The sequence below is a fragment of the Chiloscyllium punctatum genome, chromosome 6 (genome assembly GCF_047496795.1).
Source record: "Chiloscyllium punctatum isolate Juve2018m chromosome 6, sChiPun1.3, whole genome shotgun sequence".
Taxonomy (NCBI): domain Eukaryota; kingdom Metazoa; phylum Chordata; class Chondrichthyes; order Orectolobiformes; family Hemiscylliidae; genus Chiloscyllium; species Chiloscyllium punctatum.
Window position 1 is genome coordinate 28,970,331 of NC_092744.1, and position 20,600 is coordinate 28,990,930.

The 20,600-nt window shown below is 42.3% G+C and overlaps 1 protein-coding gene across 1 annotated transcript; it reads left to right on the forward strand.

Moving 5' to 3' along the window:
* Nucleotides 1-271: 271 nt before the first annotated feature.
* On the forward strand, nucleotides 272-20,277 carry LOC140478811 (uncharacterized). Its single transcript, XM_072572216.1, has 5 exons — nucleotides 272-1,345; nucleotides 3,169-3,342; nucleotides 9,887-10,025; nucleotides 14,312-14,508; nucleotides 18,167-20,277. The coding sequence occupies exons 1-5, from the start codon at nucleotides 296-298 to the stop codon at nucleotides 18,305-18,307; spliced, it is 1,701 nt and encodes a 566-aa protein (XP_072428317.1). The 5' UTR covers nucleotides 272-295; the 3' UTR covers nucleotides 18,308-20,277.
* The last annotated feature ends 323 nt before the right edge of the window (nucleotides 20,278-20,600 follow it).

The following is a 20,600-nucleotide window of genomic DNA, read 5'->3' on the forward strand; positions in this document are numbered from 1 at the left end:
GCCAGAAACAGGCAGCTCACCCAGTAAGATAGCTGCTGCTCAAGTTCCTGCCCTGGGTTGTTGTTGGTTTCTGCTGAGTCATCGCGTCTCTTGTCTCCATGGAGACGCCCTCCCACCGTGAGCTGTAACTCACAAACCTGGATGGGAGGGAGGTTTTAAAGGGGCTGTGGGCTGGACGTTTATTTTGAAGAGAGGGGATTTTTTTTGTGGGGGTGTGGGGTTTGAAGGGGTTATTTGACTCCCCCCCCCCCGCTGGATATTTGAAGGGGGCGGGGGAAGGGAAGGATTTTCCCAGATGTTGGCTGCGGGACTGCAGCAGTTTTCTTGCGCCCCCGCCCAGGGGAGTGGGCGCTGTGTCAAGGAAGGTGCCGATGTCCCGCCGCCGCTGCTGCGGGGCCGAGTCCTGTTCCAGGATTTTGGGGAGATGCAGTTGCCGAGCTTCCCGCCCGCCGTCTTCCAGCTGCAGCATCTGGAGGAGCTACACCTGGAGGGGAACCTGATCGAGGAGATCCCGCCGCAGATCGGGCGCTTGAGGAGGCTGCGGGTCCTCTACCTGAACGGGAACAGGCTGCAGCAAGTGTGCGAGGAGCTGGGCGAGCTGCAGCGTCTGCAGAGCCTGGACTTGAGCGACAACCCGCTCAACTGCAGCGCCCTCACCGAGACCCTGTGCCGCCTGCGGCAGCTGCGGGAACTCCGCCTGTACCACACCAACCTCAAGCAGCTCCCAGGCCAGCTCTGCAAGAAACTCCGCCACCTGCAGCTGCTGGGCTTGTCCGGGAATAAGCTGGAGTCGCTGCCCTGGGAAATCAGGAGCCTCAGCGAATTGCAGCAACTTTACCTGCAATGCAATAACTTGCAGGTTTTACCCGTCGGCTTCTGCCAGCTGCACCATTTAGAGGTATTGGATCTCAGGGACAATGGAATGATTTCCCTCCCAGACGATATCAACTGTTTGCAAAACCTGAAACACCTGTACCTCGCCGATAACAACCTGGGATTTATTCCACAGACTCTGAGTAGCTGCAGCAGCCTGTGTGTGTTAGACATCAGCAGAAACAGCCTGGACCCCCACTACCTCTGTCCACTCCCAGGCTCTCTGGCCGAACTTGACCTGTCCGGGAACCGACTACACACAGTCCCGGCTGTCGTCTGCAAGCTCGGCGCCGCCTTACAGCTGCTCTACCTGAAAAACACGCACATCAAAAGCCTTAGCTGCTGCTTCTCCCAGTTAACAGGACTTCGCCTTTTGGACCTCAGCCAAAATGTTCTGCGGTACTTTCCGAAGCAAATCTGCAGCCTGGGCCATCTGGAAGTTCTGTCGTTGGATGACAGCAAACTGAAAGAGGTACAAACCTGCCTGGTCAGAATCGAGCAGAACAGAGGGTGGGGGAAGAGAGAATTGGAGGGGACGGGGGAAGGTGGAAAGAACAGCATTTGTACATATTTCCTAATCAACCTGTTCAGAGCTCTAGACCGGTGGGGGCTCGAACCTGGCAAAAGTGAGGACTGCAGACATTGGAAATCAGAGTCTAGATTAGTGTGGTGATGGAAAAGCATTGCAGGTCAGGCAGCATCCGAGGAGCAAGAAAATCGACGTTTTGGGCAAAAGCCCTTCGTCAGGAATGGGCCTTATACCTGGCCTGCCTGACTCACTCAAAGGACCACATCACACAAGAGCCCCCAGACAATTAGCAGTAAGATTCTTACTGGAGATTCCATATGATTCATGGAGACTAGGATTCAGATGCTAAAACGTATTTTGAGCATAAAATTTTAATATATTGGTAAGGTCCTAGAGAGTGTTGCTGAACAAAGAGACTTTGTAGTGCAGGTTCATTGCTCCTTGAATGGGATAGTGAAGAAAGCGTTTGGTATGCTTTCTTTTATTGGTCAGAGTACAGGAGTTGGGAGGTCATGTTGCGGTTGCCCAGGACATTGGTTAGGCCACTGTTGGAATATTGCGTGCAATTCTGGTCTCCTTCCTATCTGAAAGATGCTGTGAAACTTGAAAGGGTTTTGAAAAGATTTACAAGGATGTTGCCAGGGTTGGAGGATTTGAGCTATGGGGAGAGGCTGAACAGGCTGGGGCTGTTTTCCCTGGAGCGTCAAAGGCTGGGGGGGGTGACCTTATAGACATTTACAAAAGTATGAGGGGCATGGATAGAATAAATAGACAAAGTCTTTTCCCTGGGTGGGGGAATCCAGAACTCGAGGGCATAGGTTTAGGGTGAGAGGGGAAAGATATAAAAGGGACCGAAGGGGCAACCTTTTCACACAGAGGGTGGTACGTGTATGGAATGAGCTGCCAGAAGAAGTGGTGGAGGCTGGTACAATTGCAACATTTAAAAGGCATTTGGATGGGTATATAAATAGGAAGGGTTTGGAGGGATATGGACTGCGTACTGGCAGGTGGGACTTGATTTGGTTGGGATATCTGGTCGGCATGGATGGGTTGGACCGAAGGGCCTGTTTCCATTCTGTACATCTCTATGACTCTGTGACTCTATATGTAAGAACTATGTTTAAAGAGGCTACTGTAAGAACTGTATTTCTGGATTCTACTGCCACCTCAAAGTTGTTCTACTGCACTTGCTGAATAAAGAGGCTATTTTCGCCATTCACTGATTTCGGTCATAATTTGAACATGATCCCAAAGAGGGCTGTGAAGGCTCAGTTTGGTAATCCAAAATCCATCAGTTATATCGGGGTTATGGAGTTGGGGTGAGTAAAATATCAATAGGCAATTATATTGAATGTGGGGCATACTCAACAGTCTGAATGGCTTACTCCTGTTCATATGTCCCTGTAGAATCCTTTTTTGCAGCTTTCCTTTTTATCCTGTATATTAGTTCAGACAGGTCTAAGTGGAAGCAACTGTGGGCATCACACACAAAGCAACTGCCAGTAAATGACTCTGGGCTGGAAATGTGGCCAGAATTGAGGATATGTTTTTGTGGTGGGAGGAAGTCCTGTCATACAGGAGCAGTTGTCTCACTGACCAACAGGAAAACACTAGCCCTGGTCTCTCTAAACAGAGAGCAAACCAAACTAGCAGTATAATTCTGATTCTGCTGCCTATTGATATTTAGTTGGTAGTTCTGGTCTGAGATCACCAAATGACACTCCCATATTTTGTTGGCAACAACAAAATCCTCATTACATTCGCAGGTCGCTCCAGGAATAAAGAATTTGAGCAAACTGAAGACCCTCGGTTTGACTGGGAACAGGTTCCGGGCTTTTCCCCAAGAAATTTGCTTTGTGAAATCCTTGGAAAAATTATACCTGGGACAAGATCACGGGATGAAGTTCATCCACATACCTGAGGAAATTTCCCAACTTGTGGTAAGTGATATTTAAAGCTCAGTGTGCTCTAACAAGCTCTGGTTATTGTGGACAAGGGGGAATGCATCTGTGATAACTTAGCCGGCACATCCCAATGTTCTCTGTATAAATGGCCAGTGCTTAGAATGGAGTGATGGTGGTGTCTTGACAATATCCCTGCCATGGCACACCCTCCTCATTCCTGAAGAAGGGCTTACGCCCGAAACGTTGATTCTCCTGTTCCTTGGATGCTGCCTCACCTGCTGCGCTTTTCCAGCAACATATTTTTCAGCTCCAATATCCCTGCCATGTAATCCAGAGGTTGAAGTTCTGTAGATATGAGTTCAAACCCACCCACTGTCATAGCTTTAAACATAAAGCTAACCTTAATCCTAGCAGCCATGAAATATTTAGGAGGAGCAATAAATACTGTCATCAGTTTGAATAAAAGAATTACAACTGTTTGTAATCCTGTTGAAATGTTAACTTGTTCCAAAACTACACCCTCACCCACACCCACACCCACACACCCCCACTTCTTAAAAAGGGTCATTGGGCCTGAAATGTTGACTGTTTTCTCTCCACAGAGGCAACACTATAGGACACAGTACTGTAGAAGTCTCAATGTGTTGGTCAGAATGTTGAAGCGAGATTGAAATGGTGTGCATCATAAGTTTTTTTAGGATAGTTTTGCATCTGCAAGGAGAGTGATCAGTTAGAAAAATCAAAAAAGTCACAAGTGGGAGTTGTTCACAGATCACCTGCCATGGCAACACTACAGGGACAGCACTGTATAAAACAAGAAATAACGGATTAAAATATAACAAAGAATTGTGGATGCTGGAAATCTGAAACAAAAACAGATATTGCCAGAAATTTAACAGGTGCAGCAGAGAGAAAGGAGAGTTAACAATACAAGTCCAATGATCCTTCTTCACCTGTACAATTTCTCTTTTAACTCCTCTCACTTTCTTTAGATCAAAGTCATGGCAATGGGTACCCACATGGGCCCAATTATGCCTGTCTCATAGAATGATAGAATCCCTGCAGTGTGTAAGCAGGCCATTCGGCCCACGAAAACCACACTGACCCTCCTAAGAGTATCCCAAACCCTATCCTATCCCTGACACCCTGTATTTCCCATGGCTAATCCACTAAGTCAGCACATCCTTGAACACAATGGACAATTTAGTGATGGCCAATCATTCTAATGTGCTCATCTTTGGTCTGTGGGAGGAAACCCTCACAGACATGGGGAGAATATGCAAACTCCACACAGTCACCTGAGGGTAGAATTGAACGCTGGCATTGTGAGGCAGCAGAGCTAACCACTGAGCTACCGCGCTACCTCTTAGTGGGGTATGTGGAACATTCATTGTTCCAGTCCTACTCTGGTCCCTCCCCCATAACTCTTTCCCCTGTAATTGCTGACATAGTCAGTGCTGCCTCCATCGCTCATTCGGAATTGGAAAAATTATCAACTTTGTTTCCATTTTGCACCCTGCTCTCATCTTCTTTTGATCAATCTCTGATTTCTCCTTTCCCTTTCTCAACATTTCTGCTTCCACTTCTGAGAATAGACTGGTCACCGATTTCCACCACAAACCCGCTAACCCCCACAGTTACATCCTCATACCCAGCTTTCTGTAGAGACTCCATTTCTATGAAGAAGGGTTACTGGGCCCGAAACGTTAACTCTGCATTCTCCCAACAGATGCTGCTAGACCTGCTGAGTCTCTCAGGAAATAATGAAGGCTTGAAACAGCAATAGTTGAGGGTGACTTTAATCTTCATATCGAGTAGACAAATCAAAGAGAGGCAGGAGATGACTTCACAATGTATTCCATGGTGGTTTCACAGAACAAATGCATTCTAGAACTCATAGGCAATAAGCTATCTTGGACTTGATCATGTGTAATGAGACATGATTAATTAAGAACATCATAGTAAAGGATTGTCTAAACATGCTTCAGTTTGAGTGGGAAATGTTGGTGCACATCTAATTTCTTAAACTTAAATCAAGACAAATACAAAGTTATGAAGACAGAGTTATGGAGTGGAATGGGACAGAAAGGTAGATATTGAGATGGTAGAGGAACAGTGGCAGATTTTTCATTATTTTCAACAAAGATATGTTCCATTGAAAAAGAAAGATTTTACAGCAGGAAGCACCATCTGCAGCTAGGTAAGGAAATTAAGTATGATGTCATAATGAAAGAAAAGGCTCAAAATACAGTGAAATTGAGTGGTAGGCCAGAATATTGGGAGGTTGGGATGATAAGAAAAGATGACTAAAAAGGAAAATAAAGAGGGAGAAATTTTGAGTATGTGAGAAAGCTAGCAAGAAATATGTAAATAAACAATTGTCACCTGTACATCAGTTCAAGTTTGCTGTTTACTCAAAGTCAAGGCTTTCTGTCATAGATCATCATGTAACTAAAAAAGCTAATTCTCAACCTGCAAATCTTTGGACCTGGTGCAGGATGAAGTAGTGACAGACAATAAAAGCTTTTTTTGTATGTACAAAAGGTACAAGTAGCTTAAGTGAGCATTGGTCATTAGAGGATGAAAGATTAATACAAGAAAAGGAGGAAGTAATGGAGAGTTTGAAGGAGTACTTTATATGAGTATTCTATATTGTCGTCAGGGTCGATTGCAAAAAAAATCTCAACAATATTGGGAAATAAATAGGAAAAAAAGAGAAGGAATTTAAAATAATAATGATGATTTTTCACTCAATTCTGACTTGATACTATTCTGCCTTTCCTTCACTGCTGCTGTGTTAAAATCCTGGAAATCCTTCTCTAACGGCATCTGTTGTTGCCATTTCCACACAAACTATTGAGAACCTTGATAGGTATTTATTGACAGCAATACTTCATTTGGTATAAGTCGTAAGTTACTAATTCCAGGTGGAGAAGGATGCTCACACAAAATCTTCAGCATAAGAGAGGCTCAATCATTTCCAGCAGAATAGGTTTATTATATAGCACTTAACAATTAGTTGTATTATGTCTGAGTTGGATGGCATTGTAAGACCTCAAGCTAGATTTAAAAGTCAGTGCACATTTGTATTGAGCGAAATGGAATTTAGCAGTTTGGACAACAAACCAAAGTTGCAACACTGATTAACTCCTCCCAGGAACAGCCCTTCATATCGTTATCTCATGATGTCAGTTAATCCTTTCTGATACTAACTGCCTTCCACAGAATTGGAAGTCACACGACACCAGGTTATATCTGAAATCACAAGCTTTCAGAGCGCTGGTGCTTCGTCAGGTGAAGTGACTTTCAAACAAACTTGTTGGATTATAACCTGGTGTCGTGTGCCTTCTGACTTTTTCCACCCCAGTCTAACACCTGCATGGCTGCCTTATACAAGATCTCTTTGTGATCCCTAAAAAGCAATTTTCCAGTTAAAAATTTTTAATACAATTGTTACAAATTTATAAAACTAAAATAGGCTTATTACCCCATCTCCCCTCAAGTCTCTGACTTTATAGATTCTAGTGATCTTGAGTCTTGACTAGCCTGAATATGTGGTGGACTGAGATTTCAATTTTTTTAATTGTTTGAGCTTTGTTGATTTGGCTGTTGATTTCATGCTGGAGGTGACCATAGCTTATTAGGCTCTTGATGATCTTCATTAGGGTTCTTCTTCAAAGGAGCAATGAGCTATGATTCATTAGTGAGACAAAATCTGCAATATTGATATATTAGTGAGTTATTGCCATCAGGAATCCTGATGAAGGGCTTATGCCCGAAATGTTGATTCTCCTGCTCCTCAGATGCTGCCTGACTTGCTGTGCTTTTCCAGCACCACACTCTGGGCTCTGATTGCCAGCATCTGCAGTCCTCACTTTCTACTGTGTTGCATGACAGCACCATGAGTGCTGAGATCCTTAATCCATACTGTTTGCTCTTACTGCTCAAGTCTTGGTAGAGTTTGAGGTAAAATCATTTGTTCTACTTAGCTGTTTGTCGCTGACAAAATTTCTGTTCTTTGAGATAAATGTTTTTTAGTTGCTTGGGATTCCTTCATGCAGTTAACCACCTTTTGGAGAGCATAGTGAGCTGCTTTTAGTTTTCTCCCCATTTGTTGTTCTGATGGTGAACAGCCAGATTACATTCAGTGGTATGGTAGCTCAGTGGAGCTTGAAAAATCTGTGATCTTCTTTATGAGGTTTTGTGACTATATGGACTCCACATTCAGCTTATACGAGGATAACTTGGTGAATATATTAAGCGTTGGGACCCTGAAATACTCATAGTTTTCAAAGATTTCATTGGCAAAATATGTTCTGTTATTAGATATGGAATTGCCAAGCCATATAAGGCTATGGACCAAGTGCTAGAAAATGGGATTATTGACTGGCATGGACTCGATAGGCCAAAGGATTTTTTTCTACGTTGTAGACCTCTATGATGCAATATAACCACATCTGACATTACATGGGTGGCAGATAATTTGACAGTGAAATTTCTTGACTTTGATCCATTGACATAAGTAGTTGACTTCAGTTACATAGCAGTGCCTTCCAACACAAATAGGTTAGTCCATATATGTCCCCATGATGAGACTTCAGAAAAGATTTACAAGGATGTTGCCAGGATTGGATGATTTGAACTACAGGGAGAGGCTGAATAGGCTGGGACTGTTTTCTCTGGAGCGTTGAAGGCTGAGAGGTGACCTCATAGAGGTTTATAAAATCATGAGGGGCATGGATAGGATAAATAGACAAAGTCTTTTCCCCAGGGTGGGGGAGTCCAGAACTAGAGGGTATAGGTTTAGGGTGAGAGGGGAAAAGATATAAAAGGGAGCTAAGGGGCAACTATTTCACGCAGAGGGTGGTGCGTGTATGGAATGAGCTGCCAGAGGAAGTGGTGGAGGCTGCAACATTTAAAAGGCATCTGGATGGGTATTTGAATAGGGAGGGTTTGGAGGGATGTGAGCCAAGTGCTGGCAGGTGGGACTAGATTGGGTTGGGATATCTGGTCAGCATGGACAAGTTGGGCCAAAGGGTCTGTTTCCATGCTGTACATTTCTATGACTCTATAGTGGAAAAGATAGTTGGGATCAGTCATTCCCTTCTTTCATAGTGATGTATGACAATCAGTCATGTGATTGTCTCTTTGTTAACTGACTCCTGGCTGCTGTACTGAAGGTGAGCTTGAACTCTACATTTGGAGATGTCCAGGTTTCTTTGCTGTATCTTGTTCAAGATACCAGTTCTTTATGAAAGAGGCTAATGAGTCAAAAGAAGTTATATGATTGGTTCAAAGTGTACAGTATTAGTTGCATTCTTTTATAATCTTTCAAAAGTATCCATCACTTTTGCTTATATTGTCATTTTAAAATATGATCTGGTACTCTACCTGCAAAACAAAGTGCTGGAGGAGCTGAGCAGATCTGGCAGCATCTGTGGCTGGAAAACTGCTAAAAAACCTCTGATTCTAATACCTTTTCTTTGGAATACAATTTGCATTGAGATGGAATGGACAGGGAAGAATCCCTCAAAATTGTTTGAAAGAAACCTGGAACTATACTTGAAGCTGTAACCCGCTAAGCCACTTCTGGTACTGTTACTTGGGATAAAAATTGATGTTTAACTTTCTTTTCCCCCCCCACTTCTAACCTAATGATGGAGGGAAGGTCATTGATGGAGTCGCTGAAGACAGTTGTCTAGGACATAGAACCTGAAGAACTCCTGCAAAGATGTCCTGGAGCTGAAGTGAAACCTTCTAAAACCACAACTATCAACCTTCATGCTGAATATGACATCAACCAGTGGGAGCCCTTTCCCTGATACCCATCGAGTCCAGTTTTGCTACAGTTCCTTGATGCCACATTCAATCAAATGAAGCCTTCATGTGAACAGCAGTCACTCTCGCCTCTCCTCTGGAATTTAACTCCTTTGTTTGAGCTAAGCCTGCAATGAGAATAGAGAAGCGGAGTGGTCCTGGCTGAACTCACACTTAGCATTAGTGAGCAGGTTATACTGAGCATGTGCTGCTTGATAACACTGTCGATGAAACCTTCCATCACTTTACTGATGATTGAGAGTAGACTGATGAAGCAGTAATTGGCTGGGTTGGATCTGTAGTGCTTTTTGTGCAGAGGACAATTTTCCACATTGTCAGGTAGAAGATTGAGTCTCAGGTGTACTGGAACAGCTGACTCAGGGTACAGTTATGTGTTCAATATTACTTTCTCTTGGGATGTGGGTGGTTTTGTGCTTACTGAAGCTGCACTCATTGTGTTATAGTGAGCTGTACCAATGCCCCGACCTTCATTGAGCCTGGGGCCCTGGTTAGGCTTTACTGAAGTCACTATGAGCACTTGGGAACATCACACATTGTCCTTGTTAAGAGTGCAGTGTGGATATACCAACATGGCCTTGAGAGGTTGAATCACAAAGCTAGGCTTGTATTTCAGGAAATTTGGAGGGTTAGGGGTTAAAAGTTTTCAGATGTTCAGATGGATTGATAGCGCAGATTAGAGAAGTTATTGCCTGTGGTCGGAAGCTCACAGTTTGTGTAACTGCGACCTGTGTTGTGTTTTCAGAACCTGAGAGAATTATACCTCGAGAACAACGAGATTGAGTTTTTGCCCTCAACAACTGGGTTGCTCCGGAACTTGGTTGTGCTTGACTGCCATGAGAACCGTTTACTGGAATTACCTCAATCAATTGTGGACATCCCTGGTACTTAGCTCCTTCTGTCAGCAGTCACATGTGCTTCCAGTGTGGTGGAAAAAAAACCCATACAAAAGGTCTGTGCTGAGTTAGTCAATCTCAGAAGGCTACAAAAACTCAGGTGGGAAAACTAAGATGATGGCCAGAGATTTGTGAAAAAACTGTTATTGGCTGAACAGTGGAAATTTGAGACTGGACACACTGGTGTCTTTCCCTCCATATTGCCCTACCCACTCCCTTGACCACATCCACACATTTGAGCCTTTTGTTTTTGTACCCTCACTGATGGAAGACGGTTGATATGAGTCTGTGACAGGGCTACAGATCATTCGAGGATGGCTCTTCCTTTGCTGCTATCAATATTCAACATCAAGGGTGAAGCTCAAACCTGTGCAGGAGCTGGGTCATTTGTGAGGTGATAATATACAACTGAGATCCATTAACTTGGTACAGACTGAAGAGTAGACCTGTTTACTGCCGTTTGCCTTTTTAAGTGTCACATGTTTATTACTTGCTGTTAAGAATGCAGCTGTGGTTTTATTTCCAGCAGCCTCTGATTTTATGGAAATCATGATCAGAACTTTATGGCTGCAGGCATAGGATTGGTAGCTTGGTGGGGGAGGGGATGTATTGTTAGTCGTGGGAACAGTGCCCATCATCCATGTGACCCCGTCCACACCCTCAATGATTTTCAGTGGCAGAGGGGGTTGGAGCCAAAAGTCCAGCCTTGATAGGTGGCCAATCAAGAGAAGATGCTGCCAATTTTTGCCCCCAAAATGCCAACTGTAGACAACCGATCTTTCCCCTGCCCCTGTGCCTTGTCCACCTAGACCCTAAGGTATGTCAGCCTTGCCTCAGCAAGGCTCAAATAGTTTCACCCAGGCTCCATCACCATCTCTTCCCCACAGCATTTACAGTCATAGAGCTGGAGAGTTTGTGGTGGTTTTGGCTGTTATCACTCTTGGTGACTGTGTTCTCAGAAACAAATTTCATTGCTGGTGGGGGATGTTCTATCTCAATTATTTAAAGGCTGACAACTATTAAATAGCTACAGAGCAGCCGGCCAAGCTAACTACTAAACACCCCAGGCACAAACTCCAGATCAAGGAAATGGAGATCGTGAGGAAAATATAGCCAGTCTGAAAGGATCAGCGTTTTCTTTTCCCATTTGTCTCTTATACCAGGAAGTTCTGCACAAAACTCCTCAGGAGCTAATGATGCAACTTTTTCCTCGCACCAAATGTACTGTGTGTGTATTTCTGGCATTTTCTGTTTTTATTTGAAGTAAATAGTTGATTGATAGTGTTCATTCTCAAGCAAAAAATGCAGAGGAGTGATAGATGTAGGACAGATGTCAGAGGTAGTTTCTTTACTCAGTAGTAGGGGCCTGGAACACCCTGCCTGCAACCTGCCAACTTTAAGAGCATTTAAATGGTCATTGGATCAACAGATGGATGAAAATAGAATTGTGTAGATTAGATGGGCTTCAGATTGGATTCACAGGTCAGCGCAACATCGAGGGCCAAAGGGCCTGTACTGCACTGTAATATTCTATGGTCTAGAGGTGGGCCCTCCTCTACCCTTTATACAGTTTTTTTAAAATAAAAGAAAGCTACAATCCAAACAAAATTAAGACCAGCTCCCAGTCAGCCAACCAACCAGCATTCACCCTTAGACCTTGTTTCTAATAAGAACTCCATCCCATTCTGTACATTTTTCCACATCTGTTCTGATTATTCCACCTTCCACAGAGGGGGTGGGGGGGGGGGGGGGGTGTCTACTTCTGCCCCTTTCCTTCCAACAACAGCCTCTGTAGGCTCACGCTGGTCCTCATTTACTACCTCACCAGCCTCTGCATCCAAAGGCTTTCAAGTTACCATTTCCTTCACCTCCAACAGGATGCCATTACCAGACACACATTCCTCTCCCTTTCTTTGTCAGAATTCCACGGGGACCATTCCCTCTGGGTCAGTCTGGTCCATTCCTTTTCTATTCCTCAACATCTCCTCACACTCCCACAGCACGTTACCACGCAAGTGCAATAAGTGTAATAGCTGCCAGTTTACTTCCTCTCTCCTCACCATCCCCGACATACCTTCCAGGAGAAGCAGTAATTTATCTGTAATTCACACAATCTAGTCTACTATATTCACTGTTGACAATGTGGTATGAAATGCAGGCTGGGTGACCCACTTTGCAGAATACCTACTGTCTGTCCACAAAAATGATTGAGCTTCCAGTTAAATGCCACCTAACACACCATCTTTTCTGTCTCAAGCCTGCTGCAATGTTCCAGCAAACCTCAGAACAGGCTGAAAGAGCAGCACCCCATTTTCTGCTTAGGATCCCTGCACCCTCCAGGACTCAACATCAAGTTCGATAATTTTAAGAGGAGGATTCCATCCTTCCATGTTTTGTCCACTTACCCCACAACCAGTCCTGTTTAACATGGTCATCCATTCTCACGTACTCACAATCATAGAACCACGAGTGTGGAAACAGGCCCTTTGGCCCAACAAGTTCACACCGACCCTTTGAAGAATAACCCACTTAGACCCATTCCCCTACCCTACTATAAAATTTTACCCCGGACTAATGCACCTAATCTACACATCCCTGAAATCTTTGGGCAATTTAGGCATGCCCAACTCACATAACCTGCACATCTTTGAGTTGTAGGAGGAAACCAGAGCACCTGGAGGAAACGCACACAGACATGAGGAGAATGTGCAAACTCCACACAGACAGTTGCCCAAGATGGGAATCAAACCTAGGACCTGGTGCTGTGAGGCAGCAGTGCGCCAATCTGCTATTTTAAAAAAAAAAGGCCAAGTTAATGTCTATCCAAGTCATATAACTCAATGGAATCTGAACTGTCCAGTATTAAAATCAGCTGGCATCTTGTAAAATCGAATTAATGTGTAGTCTTAATTTAACATGTTAATCTAACTCTGTTTGCTTTATTCTATAAACTATCCCGATGCTTGTGACAATTTCCTCATGCAATACGCATATAGTTGAGATTGGGGCGCTGGAAAAGCATAGCAGGTCAGGCTGCATCCAAGCAGCAGGGAACAAAAAAGAAATAATTTAAAAAAAAAAAAAAAAAATCAATGTTTTGGGCATAAGCCCTTCATCAGGAATCTGCATCGAGCCAACTTGGGAAATAATTATTTTAGATAGAGTATTATGCAGTGTAACTGGGTTAATCAGTATACTCAGAAAATGATCCACTAGGAAAAATTGAATTCCAAGTTTGACTGCAGTTACAACAAAAAATATTAAACTTAAATAAAGCTACTTGCATAGGTAGAAGGAGAAAGTTGGTTAATTTGATTAGGTAAATAAAACAAAGTAAGGGGATCTATAAAAGGTATGACATATTAAACACATTATGTTTATTGCATTCAGAACAGCCAATCCACTTTCTTGCTCTTAGCTCATGATCACTATCTTTTCCTTGGTTTGGCTGGTTATCAATAATCTCCTTGTTTACCTATCCCTTTCATCTCACGCGCACGCTCTCTCTCTCTATATATACTCACCTCCATCCCCTATCCCCACCACAAATTCTTTTTCCGAGTTGCTAACCATTCTGACGAGTCTCTAGACTTTAGATGTTAACTTTGTTTTCTTCCCGTACATGCTGCTAGACCAGCTGAGTTTCTCCAGCAATTTCTGCTTTTGTTTCAGATTTCCATGGACAAAACAAAGAATTGCAGATGCTGATGTGGAGGTGCTGCTGTTGGACTCAGGTGGACAAAAATTAAAAATCACACAACACCAAGTTATAGTCCAGCACTTCCATATAAACCTGTTTGACTATAACCTGGTGTTGTGAGATTTTTAAACTTTGTTTTATCCAAGTATTCTTTACTTGGATGGTGATTTTCCAAAAAAAAAAATTCATTTTTCAAGATGATGCATGCAGAAAAAAATCCACTATCTATGAATAATCAGTGATTCACTTGCACAACATTTAGCTCTTCACTCAATTTATACTCTCAAATGTCCAGGTTGCTAAATTACTCTTTTCATCTCACTCCCAACTTCCTGATTTTTAAATAGTGACCCCATAGATCTAGATATTCATTCCAAATAGCTGATTTGAATCAATTGTGTCAAATTTCTCCAACCAAAAAAAAAAATCACTGGAGAATGATGGCTCCTGGGAAAACAAGATCACAAACAATAGAACCTATTGTGGGGAAATGTACGTACTTGAAAATAAAGTTTAACCAACTACAGTCGGTTGAAAATAAACTACTTTTATTAAACATGGTGTGATCCTACAGGCTTGAAGCATCTTTTAGCAAGTTGTAATCGGATAAGACATCTCCCAACAAACTTTGATAAACTGAAGAATCTGGAAATCGTCTCCTTGGAGAGAAACCCGCTGGAAAAACCTCTTGATGAAATTTGTCATAAGGGAGTGTCTGCTATATTCCAATACTTTGAGAAATTGAAGACTCAGAACTTGAAAGCAACCAAGGTATTAATATTTCCATTCTTAAAATGTGAAGCATAGGTCAAAGCATATCAGTAATCCCAGGTCTCAATTAAAGGGAATCAGCTGTCCTTGCCTAGCTAACTTGATCTCTACACCACAGCAGTGTGATTGAAGAGTCTATCCGCTCTGAAATGGCCCAATGAGAACCTCAGCTTTACTAAAAAAGGAATGAAATTGGATTGTCCAATTCCCACCACCTGGCATCGACATTGGCACCAGACGTGATAGGGGTCTACACACCCATATCAATCCTGCAAAATCCTCTTCGTTTATTTCTAGGGGACTGTGCCAAAATTTGGGGGCTTCTTTTTTTATCATATGGGCATCACTGGCAAGGCCAGCATTTATTGTCCATCCCTAATTGCCCAGAGGGTAGTTAAGAGTCATTGCTGTGGGCCTGAATCACACATAGGTCAGAAGATAGCAGATGGTCATCCTTAACAGACCAGATGCATTTTGTTTTGACAATTGAAAATGGTTACATTAGCATTAAGCTAGTTAGTTTATATTCCAGACTCTTTATTGAATTAGAATTTAATTATTTGCTGTGATGGGATTCAAATTAATGTCCCAAGATCTTAGCCCTGGGATGTGGAATACCAGCCCACCACCACTGTATTCCCAAAGCTGTTTCACAGACTATTCAAGTAACAATCTAACATATTCATCATCATGGCATCATACCATCCAAACAAATTCTCAACAACCCATTACAATCCTTGGTATACCCAAATGCAGCATTGCAATAGTTCACTAGGAGTCTTCAGCATGAACAAAAGAAAGCTGATTACCACCTACTTCTCCCCTTCAGCTGATCAATCCATACTCCATGTTTAACACCAATTGGAAAAAAGTACTGAGGGTGGCAAGGGCATAGAACATACACTGGATGGGAGACTTTAATGTCTCATGTCAAAAGTGGCTCGGTAGTACATTTACTGACTAAATTTGCTAAGTCCTCCAGGGCATAGCTGCTAGCTTGGGTCTGCAGCAAGTAGTGAGAGAACCAACAAGAGGGAAAGTCTTTGACCTTGTCCTCAGGTTACCTGTCAGATGTCAGAGTTATACAGCTCAGACACAGACCCTTCAGTCCAACTTTTCCATTCCAGCCAGGTTTCCCAAACTAAAATAGTCCCATTTCCTGCATTTAGCCCATATTCCCATCCATATGCCTTTTAAATGTTGTAACTGTACCCACCTCTACCATTTCCTCCGACAGTTCATTCGATACATACACCACCCTCTGTTGCCCCTAAGGTCAGTTTCAAATTTTTCCCTTCTCACCTTAAACCTATGCTTTCTAGATTTGAAATTCCCAGCCCTAGGAAAAAGACCTTTGCTATTCCCCTTACCTCATGACTTTGTACGCCTCTTTAGGGTCACCCTTCAATCTTCTATGCCCCAGGGAAAAAACAACAAACAAAAAAAAAGTCCCAGCCTATCCTTATAACTCAAACCGTCTGGTCCTCATAACATCCTTATAAATCTTTTCCGCACCCTTTATAATTAAATACTATCCTTCCTATAGCAGGGCAACCAGAACTGTGCACAATACTCCAAAAGTGGCCTCACCAATGTCCTGTATAGCCAAAACAATACTTTCCAAATCTTATATTCAACAGTTTAAGCAAAGAAGACAAGCATGCCATCTTGTCTACCAATGATGCCACATTCAAGAAACTATGTATCCGAACTGAGGTCTTTCTGTTCAACAACACTCTGCGGTCCTACCGCTAACTGTGTAAGCCCTGCCCTAGTTGGTCTTACCAAAGTGCAATACCTTGCATTTACCTAAATTAAATTCCATTTGCCACTCCTCAGCCCATTGATCTGCTGATCAAGATCCTATTGCACTCCTAGATAGTCTTCTTCACTGTCCATTATATCATCAATCTTGGTGTCATCCACAAACTAATCACACTTATATTCTCATCCAATTGTTTAAATGACTGAGCACCAATCCTTGTGGAGCACCACTTGTCACAGGCTCCCGTCCAAAACAAAAACCCTATACCACCACCCTGTCTCCTATAGTTAAGCCAATTTTGTATTCAGTTGGCTAACTCTCCCTGGATCCTGTGTGATCTAAATTTATGACTAGTCTACCAAAGGATGACAGTGCTGGTACCACCTTTGTGGAGACAAAGAGCTGAATTTTACTTAAAACTGGCCTAGCGTCAATCTCGGCAAGCTTCACGAAGGGTTTCTCTCGATGAACCCTAGTAAGAATGCTGATGAAATTTTTCAAAAATCACCTCATTCCCAATCACACCACTGTATCTTCCACCCCCCCCCCACTACAGACAGGTCTTCCTGGGATCCTTGGCGCTGGCACCACCTTAAATGCCTAGCCATGCATTCAGACTAGTCCTGCCAGCCAAGAGTGGTCTGTCACTGTGCTCAGTGTGGGAAGGAAACCAAAGAACAAACTTTTCAGGATACACTGATAGCACATTTGTAAAATTATTGCTATTTAAGAACTGAGCTATGCAAGTTACCCTTTCTTAGGCTCATCCTGACTTTGAATCTAGTATGAGGAATGCTACACTTTCTTTAACACCCATCCTCAACATATTCAGTGTGGGATCAGCACATGTTGGAAACCTTTCAATAAGATGTATTGAATCAATTAACTATAGTTCCTGCTGCAGTCTGCTTAGTGAATTAAAGGAGAAAGCAATTGTGTAGTAGTAATTTCACTTAAGTATTAATCCAGAACCCAGTTAATGTTCTGGGCTGATTTACTAAGGCTCCTTTTACAGCATCGTCCAAGCTCACAATCACTACCACAAAAAAGAATAAGATCAGCAAATACGTAGAATACCATCCTCTGCAAGTTCCCCTCCAAGCCACTCACCATCCAGACTTTGTGCAATATCACTGTTCCTTTAGTGTTTTTGGGTCAATATCCTGTAACTCACTCCCCATTGGCATGTGGGTTTATCTAATCCAAGCAGACTGCAATGGTTCAAGAAGCCAACTTACCAACAGCTTCTCAGGGGCAACTAGAGATTGAGCAGTAAATACTGGTCCAGCTAGTGATGCCCACATAACCTGAAAGAATCAAGAGGGAATCATAGCTACACTAGTATTACTCTGATGTTAGTTTGTTCACATCCATATTCTCTCAATCTTTTTAGTCTGTAAAAAGTCTTTTTACACTGTAGTCTGTTGTAATCTACTTTGCTGGTGGGTGTTCCAATTCTGCGGAAACTGTGCATTTTATGTTTAGTGATATGATTTAGCTGCAAATCAAAGTTGTTCCAGGGTAGTGAAGGCATTTCCCAACAAGTCTAACTCTCACTCTCTTTATCGACTGCTTATCTCCCAATTCAAATCTCACTCCCTCCTTTCCTGATTGGTCACCCCTCAGTTTCACTGTCTTTTGCTGACGGCTTACCCTTCAGTATCACTCTTCCCTTTACTAACTGTTCATTCCTTGGGATTGCTGCCATTCATAACGTCGCTGCTATGTATGATTTTGTATTTGCCCCTGGCTCGCCATCATCCTCGAACCAACCTGCCCCTCTGTCCGTATTCTCAGCCGATTACATTCTTGCCGGCCTGATAGTTGCTCAGTTGCAAGCAAGGAATTCTTGCCTTGTTCTCAACTCAAAATGTTTATTTCTCCATCTGACAGATCCAAGCATGGTGGCGTGGACAGATGGTTCGAAAAGAACTAGGACCTTTCAAAAACCTATTCCCAAAGAAAGACAAAAAAGGGAAGAAAGACAAAGGAAAGGAGGAAAAGGGAAAGCAGCAGAAAGAAAAGAAAAAGTAATAAAAAGTATTGACATTGTCAAGCCAGAAGGCAAATTTGTGAATGTGCATAAAAGCTGGAGGGTCCGACAATATTTCTGGCTTCAGGAAACCACTAATTATTGACCAGAAAAGCAATGACAGAGTGGAGGGAAAATGGACTTGTTTCCACAAGAGCCTGTCCATGTCATTGGATATCCACCTAGAGGCTGGGGGCTGAGGTTAAGAGTTTGCACACAACTTGAACCACAATCTGAGCTACAAATCTTCTTAAAAATTGCAAAGACCTAGAGGCTGTCCTCAGAATTATCTGAATGTTTGAATATTGCACCTCATTTTCTAGATATCAGGCGTAATACAAACCAGGCAGGAGCAATGCCCACCCCATTTTCCAGCACTTGTTTAAAGGAACTTCTGGCTTGGTGTCATCCCATTTTGAGCTTTCACTGAAGAGTTTTCAGCTTCTGAGAAGTTCAAAAAGGTTACTCTGCTAAAACGTCCACCATTGGAGAGTTGAAGGTCAATCTTTTAAAAGTTATGATCAGAGATAAACAATCGAACATGCTGGGATGTTTGTAGAGCTTAACATCAGATAGAAATTTTGTAACATCTACTCACTGTCCTGCACTTCATAAAGTAGCTGCCTGATATACACTATAATCATAACTAATTGTAAGTTGGCAATACCATGCCTTTACAGCACAAGAGAGAAAAAAAATATATAGTTTGAATGTTTAACTTATATGATCAAAGTTAGAATGTAAGGATTTCAAGCCAGGCATTGCACAAGCTGCATTTCTCAAAAGGAAAATAGCTTAATGAGTTGCAACTTGGAATTTTATTTTCCTATGCAGCTAAAGCAAACACAATGGAAAAACTCTGGTATTTGGTTACTCCACCAAAAGCAGTTTTGCATTTGATCAACTTTCTTAAATTCTTCCAAGTAAAGAACAATAAATAATGCATGACATTTGGTATATAAAAGATCTTCCAAAAGGGTTTTGCTATTGGACCACATAATATTATCAGGTTGTATTTCCTGATAGACAGTTACTGGGATTGGAAGAATATCAAGGAAATCTTCAAAAACCTTGGTACTACGTGAACCGATTATAACAGACAATGTACTTAAACAATTTGAATCAGATATACTTCGCACAATGGCCACAATGGGACCCGGGTTTGATTCCACCCTCAATAGCAGTGTGTGTGAAGTTTGCACATTCTCCCAGTGTCTGTGTGGGTTGCCTCCAGGTGCTCCGGTTTCCTCCCACAATCTAAAGATGTACAAGGTAAGGATTGCCAATCTACATTGGCCATATAGTGTTAGAAATGAACCATGGGGAAATGCAGGAATCCAGGGATAGGGTAGATCTGAGTGGGATTCTCTTTGAAGGATTGGTGTAGACCTAATGGACCGAATGGCCTGCTTCCACACCATGGGGATTGAATGATACAAGTTCGAAAACAGTAAATTACATCAAATTAAAGGATTAGGGTCAGGAAAAAAAAATTGAGTGTAGTTAAGACTGAAAAGAACTGTGGCAAAACATAAAACATAACTTGCAGAATGGGTGTGCATTGACACGAAATTTCACTATGAATAAGTGAGGTGGTGAAGTTTAGTAGAAGAATGAAGGGGATTTTTTTAAAGTATAAAACAGAAAATAGGAGCAAAGGGATTTAGCAGTACAGAGAAATAAATCAGTGATTTAAGTCATAAATTAGTGATTAGTGAAAAATAGAAAACGAAACATATTTCTAGAGGTATAATATTAAAAAGTGGAGATGTTAAAAATGATAGAATCCTCACCCATGCTTGGAATTCTGGGAAAGAGGTGAAAGATAACAAATACTTTTGGTATGAAGTAGCAATTAATGTCTGTAAAAATAATCCTCTGTAGTTGCAAGATACAGAGCTAGTATGAAAATTGGTGTCTTGCTGATCAAACTAATTCCAATTGTTAAACATTAAACTACCTTTTGGATAGACATTTTTGGACTTTTTAAAAATAGCTGCCATGACTTCTGGAACTCCAAATATCAAATGCTTCTTGAGCCTTTGAGAACTGAAATACAATGGATATGCCAAGACAACATTCTTATGGAATACCACATCAACAATGGTCAGAACTCACTACAAAAACACCATGTCAATAAGCCAAGACTGAACCTGGTTAAGGAGCAAGACACCAGTTGAAAGTCACTGTGTCTAAGGAAGTGTTAAACACCACCGTCAATCTCCGATTGTATTTTCATCCATGGAGGCAGAGGCTACATGAACACAAACAGGCTACTGATTGTCATCAATGGCA